We start from the raw sequence: 12,290 nt of genomic DNA, 5'->3' as shown, positions 1-12,290 counted from the left end.
GGTGCCCACGCGACGGTCGCACCAACTGGGCCTTCAGCACCATGGACAGAGCTAGGAAGCACATGGGGGAGAGGAAAAACCGCCCAGTTAGGCCACGGTCCTCTTAGGCCTTGGCTTGACCCTCTGTACCCAGGGCATGCCCAGGGCAGTCAAGTGTCGGCTAGCGCGGCTGGTGCAGATGGAGCACGATGGACACCGCCAGGAGCTGGGGCTCCGAATCTCCTGCCTCCGGAACGCGAGTCACCTCCCGAGCCACTTCCAATTAGCGTGTTAATTAGGAGGAAAGACCCTCCTCCTCCATCCGCCACCCAGGTACACACCAGCCCCGTGGCTTCCAGAGGCTCCAGCTAAAGTTTCCTTCCCAGCTCCGGGAAGGCAAAGGGACCTGAGCCTGGGGTTTCAGGTGAACCGCACAGAGGAAGAGGCCCACCCGCCGACCAGCTGATGACGCAAGACTTTTGTGACAGGGCCCCCTCAGGGCCGCGACCCGGTGGCTCTCCACAGACATCCAGGCTGAGTGAGGCGCCTAGGAGCCCCTCAGTCAATCTGCTCCTGGACCTCACGCCACGATTCCTGGAGGGAATTGTTCTGCCCTATCTAGCCTCAATCCTCCCGTTTAGTTTTCGGTCTTCCTGGACCTTGTTACGCTTAATAGCAAGCGTAACATCAGTGGTGTTGCACGGATGCGGAGAGATGGGTCTGGCGGGAACTGAGAGCCCTCTTGAAACACCCCCCATTCCGATTCGCCAGAAACTTTCCCTTCCCGTTGCCATGGAGAGAGACGGCCGCTGCCTCCCGTCGCCATAGAAACGTGCGGGTACCGCGGACCTCAGGATTGCGGGGCTCAGAAAGTCTTTTTGCAGTTCGCATCGCCCCGCAGTCTTACGGTTTTCTGTCTTCGAAGCTGCGACTTGGGCCAAGTCTGACTAATTTCTCCCATCAGGAACCTTGGCCAAGGTCCTCCCACCCCCAGCGGGGTCATCCTTCTTTCTGTAATAGGTTTGTCTATTTCGTTTCCGCTTGTGTGGCATGTGGCAATTTACCAAGTGTTTTCACAAACACTATCTTTATATCCCCAGGCAACCCGTGAAACACTCGTAATTATTATACCCCTTATAGAGAGAGGAAAAATTGAGGCTCAGAGAGGCCCAAGGTCACACCAGGCCGTGAATGTGGAGCCAGATCCCAGGCTCTTTTCCGAGTGTTGCACCCTCCAGGATGCAGAACAACCTGGCTCCCCCGCCTTGAACCGCCCGGACTCAGACTGGTCGCTGAGTGTAGAGGGGGCGGCCGTGAGGCGCCAGACTTGCCAGCTGCTGCGGGATGCCACGTGAGGGGCGGAGACCCTGCGGGGAAGTGATTAAAAGCCGAACGGAGCCCGAGGGGGCCGCTGCGGGGAGGGTCTTTTTGGGGACGCCTTGCCCCGCCCCAGTCCGGCCGCGGCGCGGTTTCGGGCGGCTGCTTGGAGGGCTGGGGTATCCAGGGCATGAGCGGGGTGTGGGAAACCGGGGAGCCTCGGTGCCAGGCGGCGCTCGCGGTCCTGGCCTCGCTGTGCCGGGCTCGGCCGCCCCCTCTCGGGCTGGACGTGGAGACTTGTCGGAGCTTCGAGCTAGAGCCCCCAGAGCGGAGTCCGAGCGCTGCCGACGCAGGTAACAGAAAAGCCGAGGCCCCCTCCCTTCCTGGATTCTCGCCCTGGCTGTCCCCGCTCCCCAAAGCCCCAACCCCGGGAACCCCGGAACCTAGATGGAGAACTCCGGCGCAGGATTCTGGATTCGGATCCAGCCTCGGCCAGTGCCCTGGCCCATCGCCTGCAGGGCAAGCAGAGAGACGTGAAGGGGACCCGGGAGGGAGAGAATCCCACTGCCCCCTCCTGTGTGACTCTGCGGGGCCCCCGCGGAAAGCCGGGCTCCCGGGACGCGGCGCCCCAAGGGGCCTCAGTTTCCCTCCTGTCTCTCTGCTCGCTCTGCGGGCGATCTGCCAGTGGAGGGGTCTATAGAGCGAGCAGGAGACCAGGGACATCCCGGCTGAGGAAGTAACTCGTCTCTTCGGGGGTGTCGACGTCCCTGGGTGCGTCTGTCGGTCTGTCCGTTAGTTTATCTGTTCTCTCGGGGAACGCGGTTCGAGCCCCCTGGGTCTCTCAGGGAGAAACTTGGATCTGCGGCTGGCACGAGGTCTTTGTGTCCGGGTGTCTCCGGCTGCGAGTGGCTTTCTGCGTCTCCGCTGGGGGGCGGGGGGCGGGGTGGGGGAGGGTGTCTCAGCACCCTACCCCCCTACCCCCCGCCCCTATAACTTGCTCCCTCGGTCTCTCTCTGACTCACTCGGACTCGGAGCCGGTGCGCGACTGAGCCGGTGCCTCTTGCCGACTTTGCCAAGCGGGCGCCTCCTGCCCGAACGGCGCGGACCCGGCGCCGGACGCAGTCCAGGCGGCCGCCGAGCCCAGGCGGGAGCCCGCGCCGGTCGAGCTCGCCGGAGCCGGTGAGTCTGGAGCCCGAGCCCCGCGGGGCCCGGGCCCGGCGCACAGCTGCGGCGTCTCCCGGGAGTCGCGACAGCGGGAATGGCGTGTCGCGCCCTGGCGGCCGGAGCCGCGGGTGGGTGGGCAGCTCGGCCGGCCGGTGGCGGGTATTTACCTGCCTCACCGGCGCCGCGCGGCCGCGCTCTCCCGCTACAGCCGGGCTTCTTTGTCCGGATCCCGACGTCTGGAGGGTCCTGGGCGGAAGGGAGTACCGGGTCGCGTTCCCTCTGCGCGGGGAGAGGCTGGGAGCAGTGCGAAGCCTCGAGAGAATGCGGAGTGGGGGTGGGGAGATCCTGCAGGGACCAAGGCGCCGGGGTTCCTTTGGCTCCGCAGACTGTACCCCTCCTTGTACCCCGGCCCTGACCCCAGTGGCACTGGGCCTAGAGATACGCTGGGGTCGCCCCGCGGCTGCGCACCACCCGCGCGGGAAAGCGAGGAGGGGGCCTCGAGAGGCGGGAATTTCGTCTCCACACGCTTCTCCTGGGACCGGAAGCCGCGGTTCTTGGAGGGAGGTACAGGTGGGGTAAGCTCCCCAGAGGCCGCAGGTTCCAGGGCCCTGTTTTCACTTGAGGTTAGAGATCGGAGATACAGATAGGTCCTAGGTTAGGAACAGTGCCGCTGGGGGATGGGGGAGAGAGAAGAGGGTGGTGGGCCAGGGGAGGCTTGTGTGCGTGAGGTGGAGCTGTGTCCAGTCTCGGGGCGCGTGGAGCCCACCTCGGCCCTGTGTGGGTTGTAGGGGGGCGCTGCTCCCTCTCTCTCTCTCTCCCCGGCCCTGGCAATGTTTAATCAATGGGTCGATTACTGCAGCAGAAGGGACTGAGGTTAGACATGCAGAAGAACTTTCAGAGGGTGGTACAGTGATGGAGGTTGAAGAGGTTGATTCTTCTTGAAGAATCTCTGAGCAAATTAGGCCCAGCAAGTATTATCAGACTTTGGTTCTCCGTGCCCTCCCCATCTACACCACCCAGCTCCCTATATCCAACAGACACACAATTTTCCCCAAGTCAGGGTGTCTCTTCCTTCCTGCCTCCCCAGCTCCTTCCATCCTTTCCTCCAGTGATCCATCTCCAGTGGGGCCCTTAATGCTGGTTCTGACCCCTCCGATCCTAAAGGGGCTAATTCAAGGTGAGAACTCACCTGTCGAGTTCCGTCGGGTATGGAGACTGTTTCTCCTGTCTGTTTAGGGCAGAAATGCTAAGAGTCGGGGGGGGGGCGGCTGGCATATGTGTGTAGCACATCCTGATACAGGGAGGCACTGGTGTTCTGACTCCAGAGGGACACCCCATAGTCTGGAATGATAGGTACCTGGGTGGCCAGGCTGCGGATGAGAGAAGGCTGAGGGGTGAGAGCCAGCAGGCCCAGATGAATCAGTATGCCTTTCCTGCAGGCTGCTTCAGAAAGCGAGGTTGAGTTGTCAGCCTTGGGGAACTTTAACTTTGGCTGCTGAATCACAAGTCTCAGTAAGCCCTGGGGCCAAGCTGGGGCAGGGGAGGGCTGAAAGGGACGGGGAAGGCCGAAGGACACCCTTGATCATAGCAGAAGAAAGAAAATGATTGAGCATGGCTTTGGGATCTTGGGGGTTTAGGGGAGCATGGCGTCTGGGGAGATGCTGTGGTATTCGGGACCAGGGCCCACAGGTATCACATCTCCCAGCCTACTCCCTGCATCCCAGAGCCACTGTCTGGATCCAGATTCTCCAGTCAGAGAAATGCTGCATCTTTTCCTCTGCAGTTTTATGAAAAATGCAAGTGACAAGAGCATGCCCAGTTCCCTTTATCATTGTATGTTTTCCCCTGCCTTCACTCCTTCTCTAAGTCTCTAGCTCATGGGATTTCTAGTAACACCCTGAGATTCAACAACAGAGATTCAGACTCTGTTATCATTTACTGGGACACTCCTATATGCCAAGGTCTGTGCTAGGAACTGCACAGGAAATCTCAATCAGACCCTGACTGGGAAACATCTCTACACAAACTGTCCAAGCTGAAAGCAATTCCCATCTTTTTTTTATAAAAAAAAAAACTCTAAAGGTAAAGGGTCTGCCCTCCTTCTTAATGTCCACCCCCACAACCCTACCCCAGGGGAAATTGGTGGGCAGTTCATCATCTTTCTTTATGTCATTTGCCTTATGGAGGTGAATAAACTTTTTCCATGAGCCAAGTTGCAGAGAGTTAAGTGTGGGTAGCATGGGTCCTGCGTTGTATGGTTCTCAAGGTAGTGAGCAGAAGTACAGAGTTGTTCCGGAAAATGCAGGAATCTGTTGAGAGAGCCTGAGCTGCCCTGCCCCTCCCAGACTGGTAGGCAGGAATGGTTATTCTCCGGCTTACCTATGGCCATGAGATGCATGTGATGTTTGTTCACTTTTCTAATGACTATGGAGATGTTCTGTGATTCAGCCACCTGGCTTTAAAGTTGGCCTTTTGCAGCACAGGTATTTTTCCTGCTTGTGATGCCAAATTAAATGCACAGCATTTCATCAGAATACAAAAGTCCTGTTTCTATAACTGAGTGAGTCACTCCCTCACTCCTTGATGGAAGGAAGGAATTCTGCAGATTTCGCCTTCTTTGGGGAAAGGTGCAGTGCACAGTCCTTTAGAACCCATGGTGATGCTATTCGGACACTACGGTGTGTCTTGGGCTTTACAATTCTAGAACCAGGGTCCAGTATCTAGGGGTTGTAGAGCCCTTGGATGTACAGGTCTAGAAGTTCTCTTCTCTCTGTGTGGAAACTTCAAGAGTGGGGATGGTAGATCCAGAATGCTGCATCCCTCCAAGCTCTGTACAAAAGATGTGTTCTCTTCTAACTGTCCTAATGTTACTCTGTCCTCCCTGTCCACAGAGTTGGGATAGGATGTATGACTGAAAATAAGGAGGAGTAAGACTGAGGCATGTGGATCAGGCCAGGTTTCCTTGGTCTCTGTAGGGCTGTCTGGAGTGGGGCACAGCAGGCTAAGAGAAAGTCCTGACCCAGCTAAGTGGCACCCCTGCTGGTCCAGCTTAGGAAAAGAAGCCTCTAAAAATGGAAGGACTCAGCCACACTTGAACTGAAGGCAGAGGGGCTGAAAGTAGAAGTGAGCAGGGCATCCAGCCCTGAATGCTCCAGGTGTCTGACACTACCTCATCCCTCCCTTCTCTCTGTGCGGGGCGCTGAACTGTTTTTCTCGCTCCACCCAGGCAGAGGACCCAGGCAGACCTCTCTTCTCACTAGTTGCAGGTATAAACAGGGAGAGGGGAGTAGAGGGAAAAGAATGAAGCTTTCTGTCTGCCTCTCCCCCCATCACCCCAGGCTTGATTGCCCCATTCAGAGGGGCTGCATGCCCTGACCAATCAGGCAGAAAGGCACAGTTATACCATCTGCCAAAATACTAATAATTGCTAAATTAACGCCAATGCTCTGTTAGCTCTAACACTCCACATTAGTCTCTGATTTATCCCTGAATCCCCTAATGATGGTGGAAACAGGCTCCCGGTCATAAAGCTTGGTGCGGCCGTAATTAACCCAGCATTGTCTCTCCTCATCACAGCTTTTCCAAGAGCATTAATTCCTTCTCTGTCTGGACTCTGCTAATTATCCCCATTGGTAGTTCGGCCTGGATCTCGGAAAGGAAGCCAAGGCTTTCTGCTCCCCCCACCCCAACCCTACATTTTAATTATACTACGTTCTCCTAATACATTTACAAGCCACAGCAGAGCTTATTATTAATGGAGAACGTCTGTGAGCCTCAGAACAGAATAGCCGCTGTTGCCCCAACACATACACACACGCTCAGGTATTTCTCAGGTACATCTCTGAATGGGACTTTTCCAGGGGCCATTGGTTATTTGCCTGGTGGCTGTAGTGTCTGCATCTTCCAGGGAAGGAGAAAGAAATGGAGGATGGGGAGGCTGGTCATAATCCTAGTCCCCGGGGCTCTGCCCCGGTTCAGAGGGTCAGGCCAAAAAGTAGATTATGCAACCCACCCTCTCCTGATTATAGTGAAGAAATACCTCTCTAGCTTCTCTGCCCAGGCTTCTCCTCTGTAGTTCTTCAGCTCAGCCTTCAGACCCCTCAAGGGCCTGGCTCAGGAACCTGGGCTTTGGCATCAGAAAGTCCGGGTTCAAATACCAGCTCTTCCACTTGACTGAGGTACACTTGAACAAGTTATTTTGTTAACATCTCTAAACGTAGTTAATTTATCTTTGAGAGGTGAATTTCTTAGGGAGGATGTGAAGGTTAAATGAGATCACTGAGGGCCACAGTGCTTACCATGTAGAAATAAATAACAAATACTATTACTAGTATTAGCAGTAATGTTTCTGCCCAGAGTCTTTTCCCTTCCCAGACTACCCGCTGCTCCTTCCAGGCTTTAGGGCCTCTGAGTTTCTTGCTGGTTGGTCTCTGGGTTGTGCTGGTCTATCTCTCCATCTGTGTCTGAATGGCAGCTCCTTGGCCAAGGCAGCTCCTGCTCTGCAGAGCCTGGCATTGCCCGTTTCCGAGGGTCCATCAGCAGCCCCAGACCCTGAAGCCAGCCTTCTCCAGCTTTGAGGGGAGCAGGGAAAATGGTCCTTTCTTTTCACTTCCTCTCCCCAGTTTATCTTTTCAATTACAATCTGTTAGCGAGAACGTCTGTTACTATTACAAAATGGATCTTCCTGACATGGAGGCCCATTCGAAAAATGGAAACAATAGCAAGCGATGAGGACTGCTGATAAATCCTAACACTGTGGGTGGAGAGAAGAGGAGGGGGCACCGGGGCACCAGGGCTCTGTCTCTGGAGAAAGAAGTGTCATTGGGGTGATAAGAAAGCCCTGGGTTGCTAATTAATAGCTTGCCATTTTCCAGAAAGAGAGGGAGGCCATGAGCCATCACCCCTGTCAGACAATCTCACTTAAGGTGACAAGCAGGTCCTGCCTTGATGGCATTCAGGGGACCTTAACTTCCCAGGAAAGAAGGAGCCTGAGGTCTCTCAGGTGCTTTGCCCTCTGGTCCTGGGTCCCCTTCCCTGCCTCAGATGGCCAAGCTTTGGGTCCCTCCTGTACCCAGTAAACTATTATCCTCCACCAGACAAACAAACAACAGACAAACACAAACAAAACAAAACAGGAAGAAGTAATAGCAGCTTACTTTTTGGGAGCATTTACCATGTATTGGGCACTGTGCTCAAAGCCTTAGTTTATTTAATATTCACAATGATTCTGTGAAGTAGGGATAATTAGAATCCCCATTAAATAAAAGAGGAGACCAATGTTTGGAGAAGTTAAGTAACTTGCTCAAGGTCACGCAATTAGAAATGTGGGCGGGTGTGCTCTGTGGTCATTCTGGCACTGGTGCTCAGCTGAGATGTCTGCCTGGTGTCTGAGCACCCAGTGATGCCCACTTCCCCAGCCCAGGCTAGAAGCCAGGTGCCCTGCACAGCGCCAGGTCACTGGGTGTGTTTCTGAAGCCGAATTCCACAGCTATTTGCTCTCCCAGAGGCTGCTGGGTGACTGGCCAACAGGGTTTCCCAAACCAGGGACCCATGGAATACTGGTCTCCTCTGATACCTCCATGAAGATGTTTTGCACCTAATACTGAGTAATGGACTTCTTTCCCCCAGTTTCCAAGAAAACTTTGCAAAAGCATAGCATGTTCTCGGTTGAACATTTTTCTTCCATGAATTTCTTCTCATTGCTTTGGAGCTTGCTCCTGTTCACCAGCTGGCTGGTGACAGTAATGACAAAACAACTGAACAAGTAGCAAGCAAATGAGTGTTGACAGAAAAACTTGGAGATGTGAGATCTTTGATATATTATGTATTATGCCTTGAGATACAGAGACACCTAGCTATATATGAAATAGTTATATTATTTCTACTAGTAAGGCGGTTCCTAGTTTGTAATGATAAAGTTAAAGCTATCTCTGTTTATTAGTGTTCGTGGTTTGCACGTGTTCTGCCCACCAAACAAATTTCAGAACCAGGAGATGTCCAAAATCATATTGGGCAGAGCTAGATAATTCTAATAAAAATAGCAAATATTTATGATATGGCTTACTACATTCTAGGCACTGTCCTGAGCAATTTTGATGCACTTGATCTCGTTTAAATCTCACAATGACCCTATGAGGTAGATACTATTACTGTACCCGTTTTACAGATGAGGAAACAGAGGCTGGGAGAGATTAAAACCAGTAGAGATGGACATTGAATGAGCCCAGTCTGACTTTAGAGCAGTGCTTCTTTCTCTCCAGCCTGAAGGGGAAATAAAGAAGGAAAAAGGCAGGGAGGAAGAATACAAATAAATATGAAGAGCACTGGGTCAGGACTCAAAAGGTGGCTGAATTGCCCGTCAAAATTCTATCTGCCTCCTAAGGTTGAGGTTCAAACAAGACATGAGTGGGAAGAAGGCTTTGAAGGCTGCTATGCACCTGTGATTTACTAGAGGGCAACACATCCTGGTGGGTTGGTCCCAGCAGGCCTAGGGTAGGAAGGCACATATCTCATGTCATCTGGGCCTTTGGACAGCCCTTGGTCCATTATGTACCTTCAGCCAGGCTACACGGGCTGGCTGAGTTCAAGGCCACATGTGGTGATGTTAAAGGGGCTAAATCCTATACAGTCATACCCATCCTGGCCTAATTCTGGTCTTACCAGCCTTGCTCACCACCTTGTTCCCCTGTGTGGGTGAACCCACTCAGCATCAGGACCTAATTCTCCTTGCATTGCCTGCCTGCGAGATATCCCGGAAGAAGATTCTCCAGGCAGAGGAAGGGCCTCCTGGTCTTACATAACCAGTATTGAGCGCGGGGTGCCAATTCCCAATAACCTATACCTCTGCCTTCCCTAATCACATCTCCAAGGGAATAACAGCCAGGGCGGGGGTCACGTGGAGACGCATTCAAAATAGCAACCACACGGAGGAAAAATTGATTCCTCCACCTCTCTTTTCATTTATGAATTCAGTGTTTTTGTCAGGCTGAACATTTAAATGCACTCTACGCTCTCTGGATTTCCCCCATTCTCCCCCTTTCTCATTAAAATTCTAATTATTACCAGAGCAAGCAAGATGTATGATCAAAGGAAAGCAAAACCCTAGAAATACCTTTTGTTTTAAGGTGACCCATATTGCAGAGACTGCACCCGGAACAGCTGTAACAGAGAACAGATGTGGAGGGCCCAGAGATGGCCAGATGCTTAGAATAAGGGCACCCATACCTGTGGTAGCGTTCCTGGTGAACCCCAAGGGGATCCAGGCCTAAAACACAGTCCTCAAACCATTTAGATCATGAACTCATAACAGCAAAAATTATTTTGATTTAATACCTGCAATATGTGTTTTTTGTTCCCACGTTCTATACACACGTACAGAGGGGGTATTGTAGAGCTGAACTGTCTGGGTTGTATCTCAGTCCAAACACTTACCAGCTGTGTGACCCTGGGCAATCTATTCAACCCTCTGTGCCTCAGTTTTCTCATCTGCAAAGTGAGGATAATAATCTTTACCTATTTCACTGGAGAGTATTAAATGAGTGAATACATAAAAAGCGCTCTGTACCTTGGACATAGTAATGTTCAATAACTTGACTAAATCCAACAATAAAATGGTATCATTCCTATTACTGTCAACCTGTATATTACAATTTTGCTTTCTTATTTTTAAGATAATAAATAAATATTATAATAATAAATAAATATTTATTTATTTATTTTAATAAATAAATATTAAGCAATCCGATATTTTTTCTCTTGTGCTCCCAGGATGCATGCACACCATAATTGCAGGTCTTCAGTCTAGAAGTTAAATAGGAATCAGTTTTTCTGGTCCCTGGCAGTCTCTGGTGGACTAACCTCAGTTCCTGTATTGGGGAAAGACTCTGCTGTCTCCATGCAGGGACCTGGGGGCTGGAGGAGGTTGCTAAGGACTTGAGGATCCTGTGCTCTCATCCCTTATTCCTGAAGGTGGTAGCTGGTCAAGGCCAGTACCCTCCAACCAGGGAGCCGGGAGGCAGTGCTAACTCCCCAGAGAGGGTGCCTGATGTTCTGGCCTCCTTCTCAGGTGCCTTTGGATGGGGGACAGCTTTCACGGGGGCCCATGTGCCGTGAGAGTACTCTTGATCCCCCAAGGAGGGACTGGGCATCTCTATACTCCCAGTCTAGCTTAGCACCTGGAACATGGCAAGTGCTCAGTAAATGTTGGCTGAGAGATAATGACAGCTGTTTTATGTGCCATTGATTGACTCATTCATTCTCATGTGTCAGTTTCTATGCTGAGCCCTGAGTCAGACAAATATAAAAAACACAGGGCTATAGTAGCCTATAGTTTAATCAGGGACAAAGAGTCTGGGACAGTGGAATGAGCCCCAGGCTGGGCAGTGGACATCTGGACCCTGGTCCAGGCTCTGTGTCTGACCTGTGACCCCAGGCAAGTCCCTTCTCTGGACCACTGCTCCCATCTGCAAAAGCACAGCCTCACTTGTAGGGTCATTTCTCATCTTAAATCCCAAGATTCTTAAGGCATGGGGACAGGATAATCCAGAGACTACAAGATCACAGGCCTGCAGGGGCCAGGCAGGTAACAGGGAGAGCAGCTGGTGAGCACGCAGCCTTCCGAAGGGCATCGCCAGTTCCCACCATGCGGGAGCATAGGTCTAGTTAGCAAGTCCTCAGGCCTTTTCCAGAGAAGCCAGAAATCTGGTGTGATGATGATGATAGTGATGATGGAATTGCTCAATGTTTCAATCATCATGTAAGCCAGGCGAGCCTCCTCTGCTGGCCTGTCTACAAGTGACCTTTGTGCAAACCCATCATTGGTTCAAGGCCTCTGACATCTCAGAGTAAGAAGAGGCCTTGGGCTCAAAGGTTCATTCCTAAAGGTGGGGTGGGAAGCCTGCTTACTAATTTCTCCCAGAGGGAGGCATCCTTCACAGCTCTCCTGGGGTATTGGGCATCCTACTGGGGGCAGAGGTGGGCTGGGTGTGGGACCGTGAATGCCTGCCTCTGAACGAATCATGACATTCAGTTTTACAGCAAAGCTCTCACATGGCCACAGGAATGGGGGGAAAGGACAGCTATCGGAATCCTCTGTATTTAGCTTTGAAGTCAACTGTGTGGATCAGATTCCAACTTAATACAAGTATTTACTGAGCCTACTATGTGCAGGGTTCCGGGAGTACGGCAGAAGCATTAGACCTAATCCCCCTCCTCGAGGAGATTATGCCCAATCTCATTCACTTCAAGTCAACCTACTAACTATACATCAGCTCCTGCTGTGGGCTTGGCAGGCGCCGGGTAAGGGAAGGGAATGAGGGTCCCCGAGGCCCCACAGCCTGTGGAGGAAGAGAGCTGTCTGCAAAACCAACCCTGCTGTAAATCTGGCCATAGTAACAGCTCTAATAGAAATTCAAACAGCATCCAAATGTGAATGCTTCACGAATTTGCACATTTGCTTAGGCTGCTATTTAAATTACGTTCCCTTCCCCATACACGTGCCCATGGGGAGGGGAGGCAACCCAGGTGCTCCCCAAGCTGGCGGTGGGGGGAGGGGCAAAGCTGGAGAAATCAGACCGAGGTGAACCCGAGGCTGCAGATATTTCACAAGGTGGATACGGAGCATCAACCCTACAACCATCCCTCCTCTACCTGGGCAGCCTTCTCATGACCACTCTTCTCTCTTCTTCCGTCTCTGTCCCTTCTGTGTGGCCCCTCTTTGAACACCCTTCCCTGCTTCTCCCCTCCTGTGTCTGTCCCTGTCGCTCCCCGCCTGGCTGAGGGCAGGCACCTCTGTCAGCCTCCTCACAGTGGTAGTTATTGTGTGTGGCGTG

At 52.5% G+C, this 12,290-nt stretch overlaps 1 protein-coding gene across 1 annotated transcript in view; it reads left to right on the top strand.

Annotated features, from left to right (window-relative positions):
• Window positions 1–1,486: 1,486 nt before the first annotated feature.
• Window positions 1,487–12,290, top strand: part of SYT6 (synaptotagmin 6) — a gene marked incomplete at both ends in the record, with an annotated part of 57,569 nt that continues 46,765 nt past the window's right edge. Inside the window, 2 exons of the mRNA XM_079940998.1 lie at window positions 1,487–1,649; window positions 2,318–2,475. Of these exons, the coding sequence (XP_079797124.1) occupies window positions 1,487–1,649; window positions 2,318–2,475 (321 nt within the window). The remainder of the gene's footprint in view (window positions 1,650–2,317; window positions 2,476–12,290) is intronic.

This window comes from Stenella coeruleoalba (assembly GCF_951394435.1).
Source record: "Stenella coeruleoalba genome assembly, chromosome: 1".
In the NCBI taxonomy this organism is placed as follows: Eukaryota; Metazoa; Chordata; class Mammalia; order Artiodactyla; family Delphinidae; genus Stenella; species Stenella coeruleoalba.
Note: the sequence above shows the minus strand (reverse complement) of the source record. Positions and strands in the feature narration are given on the sequence as shown.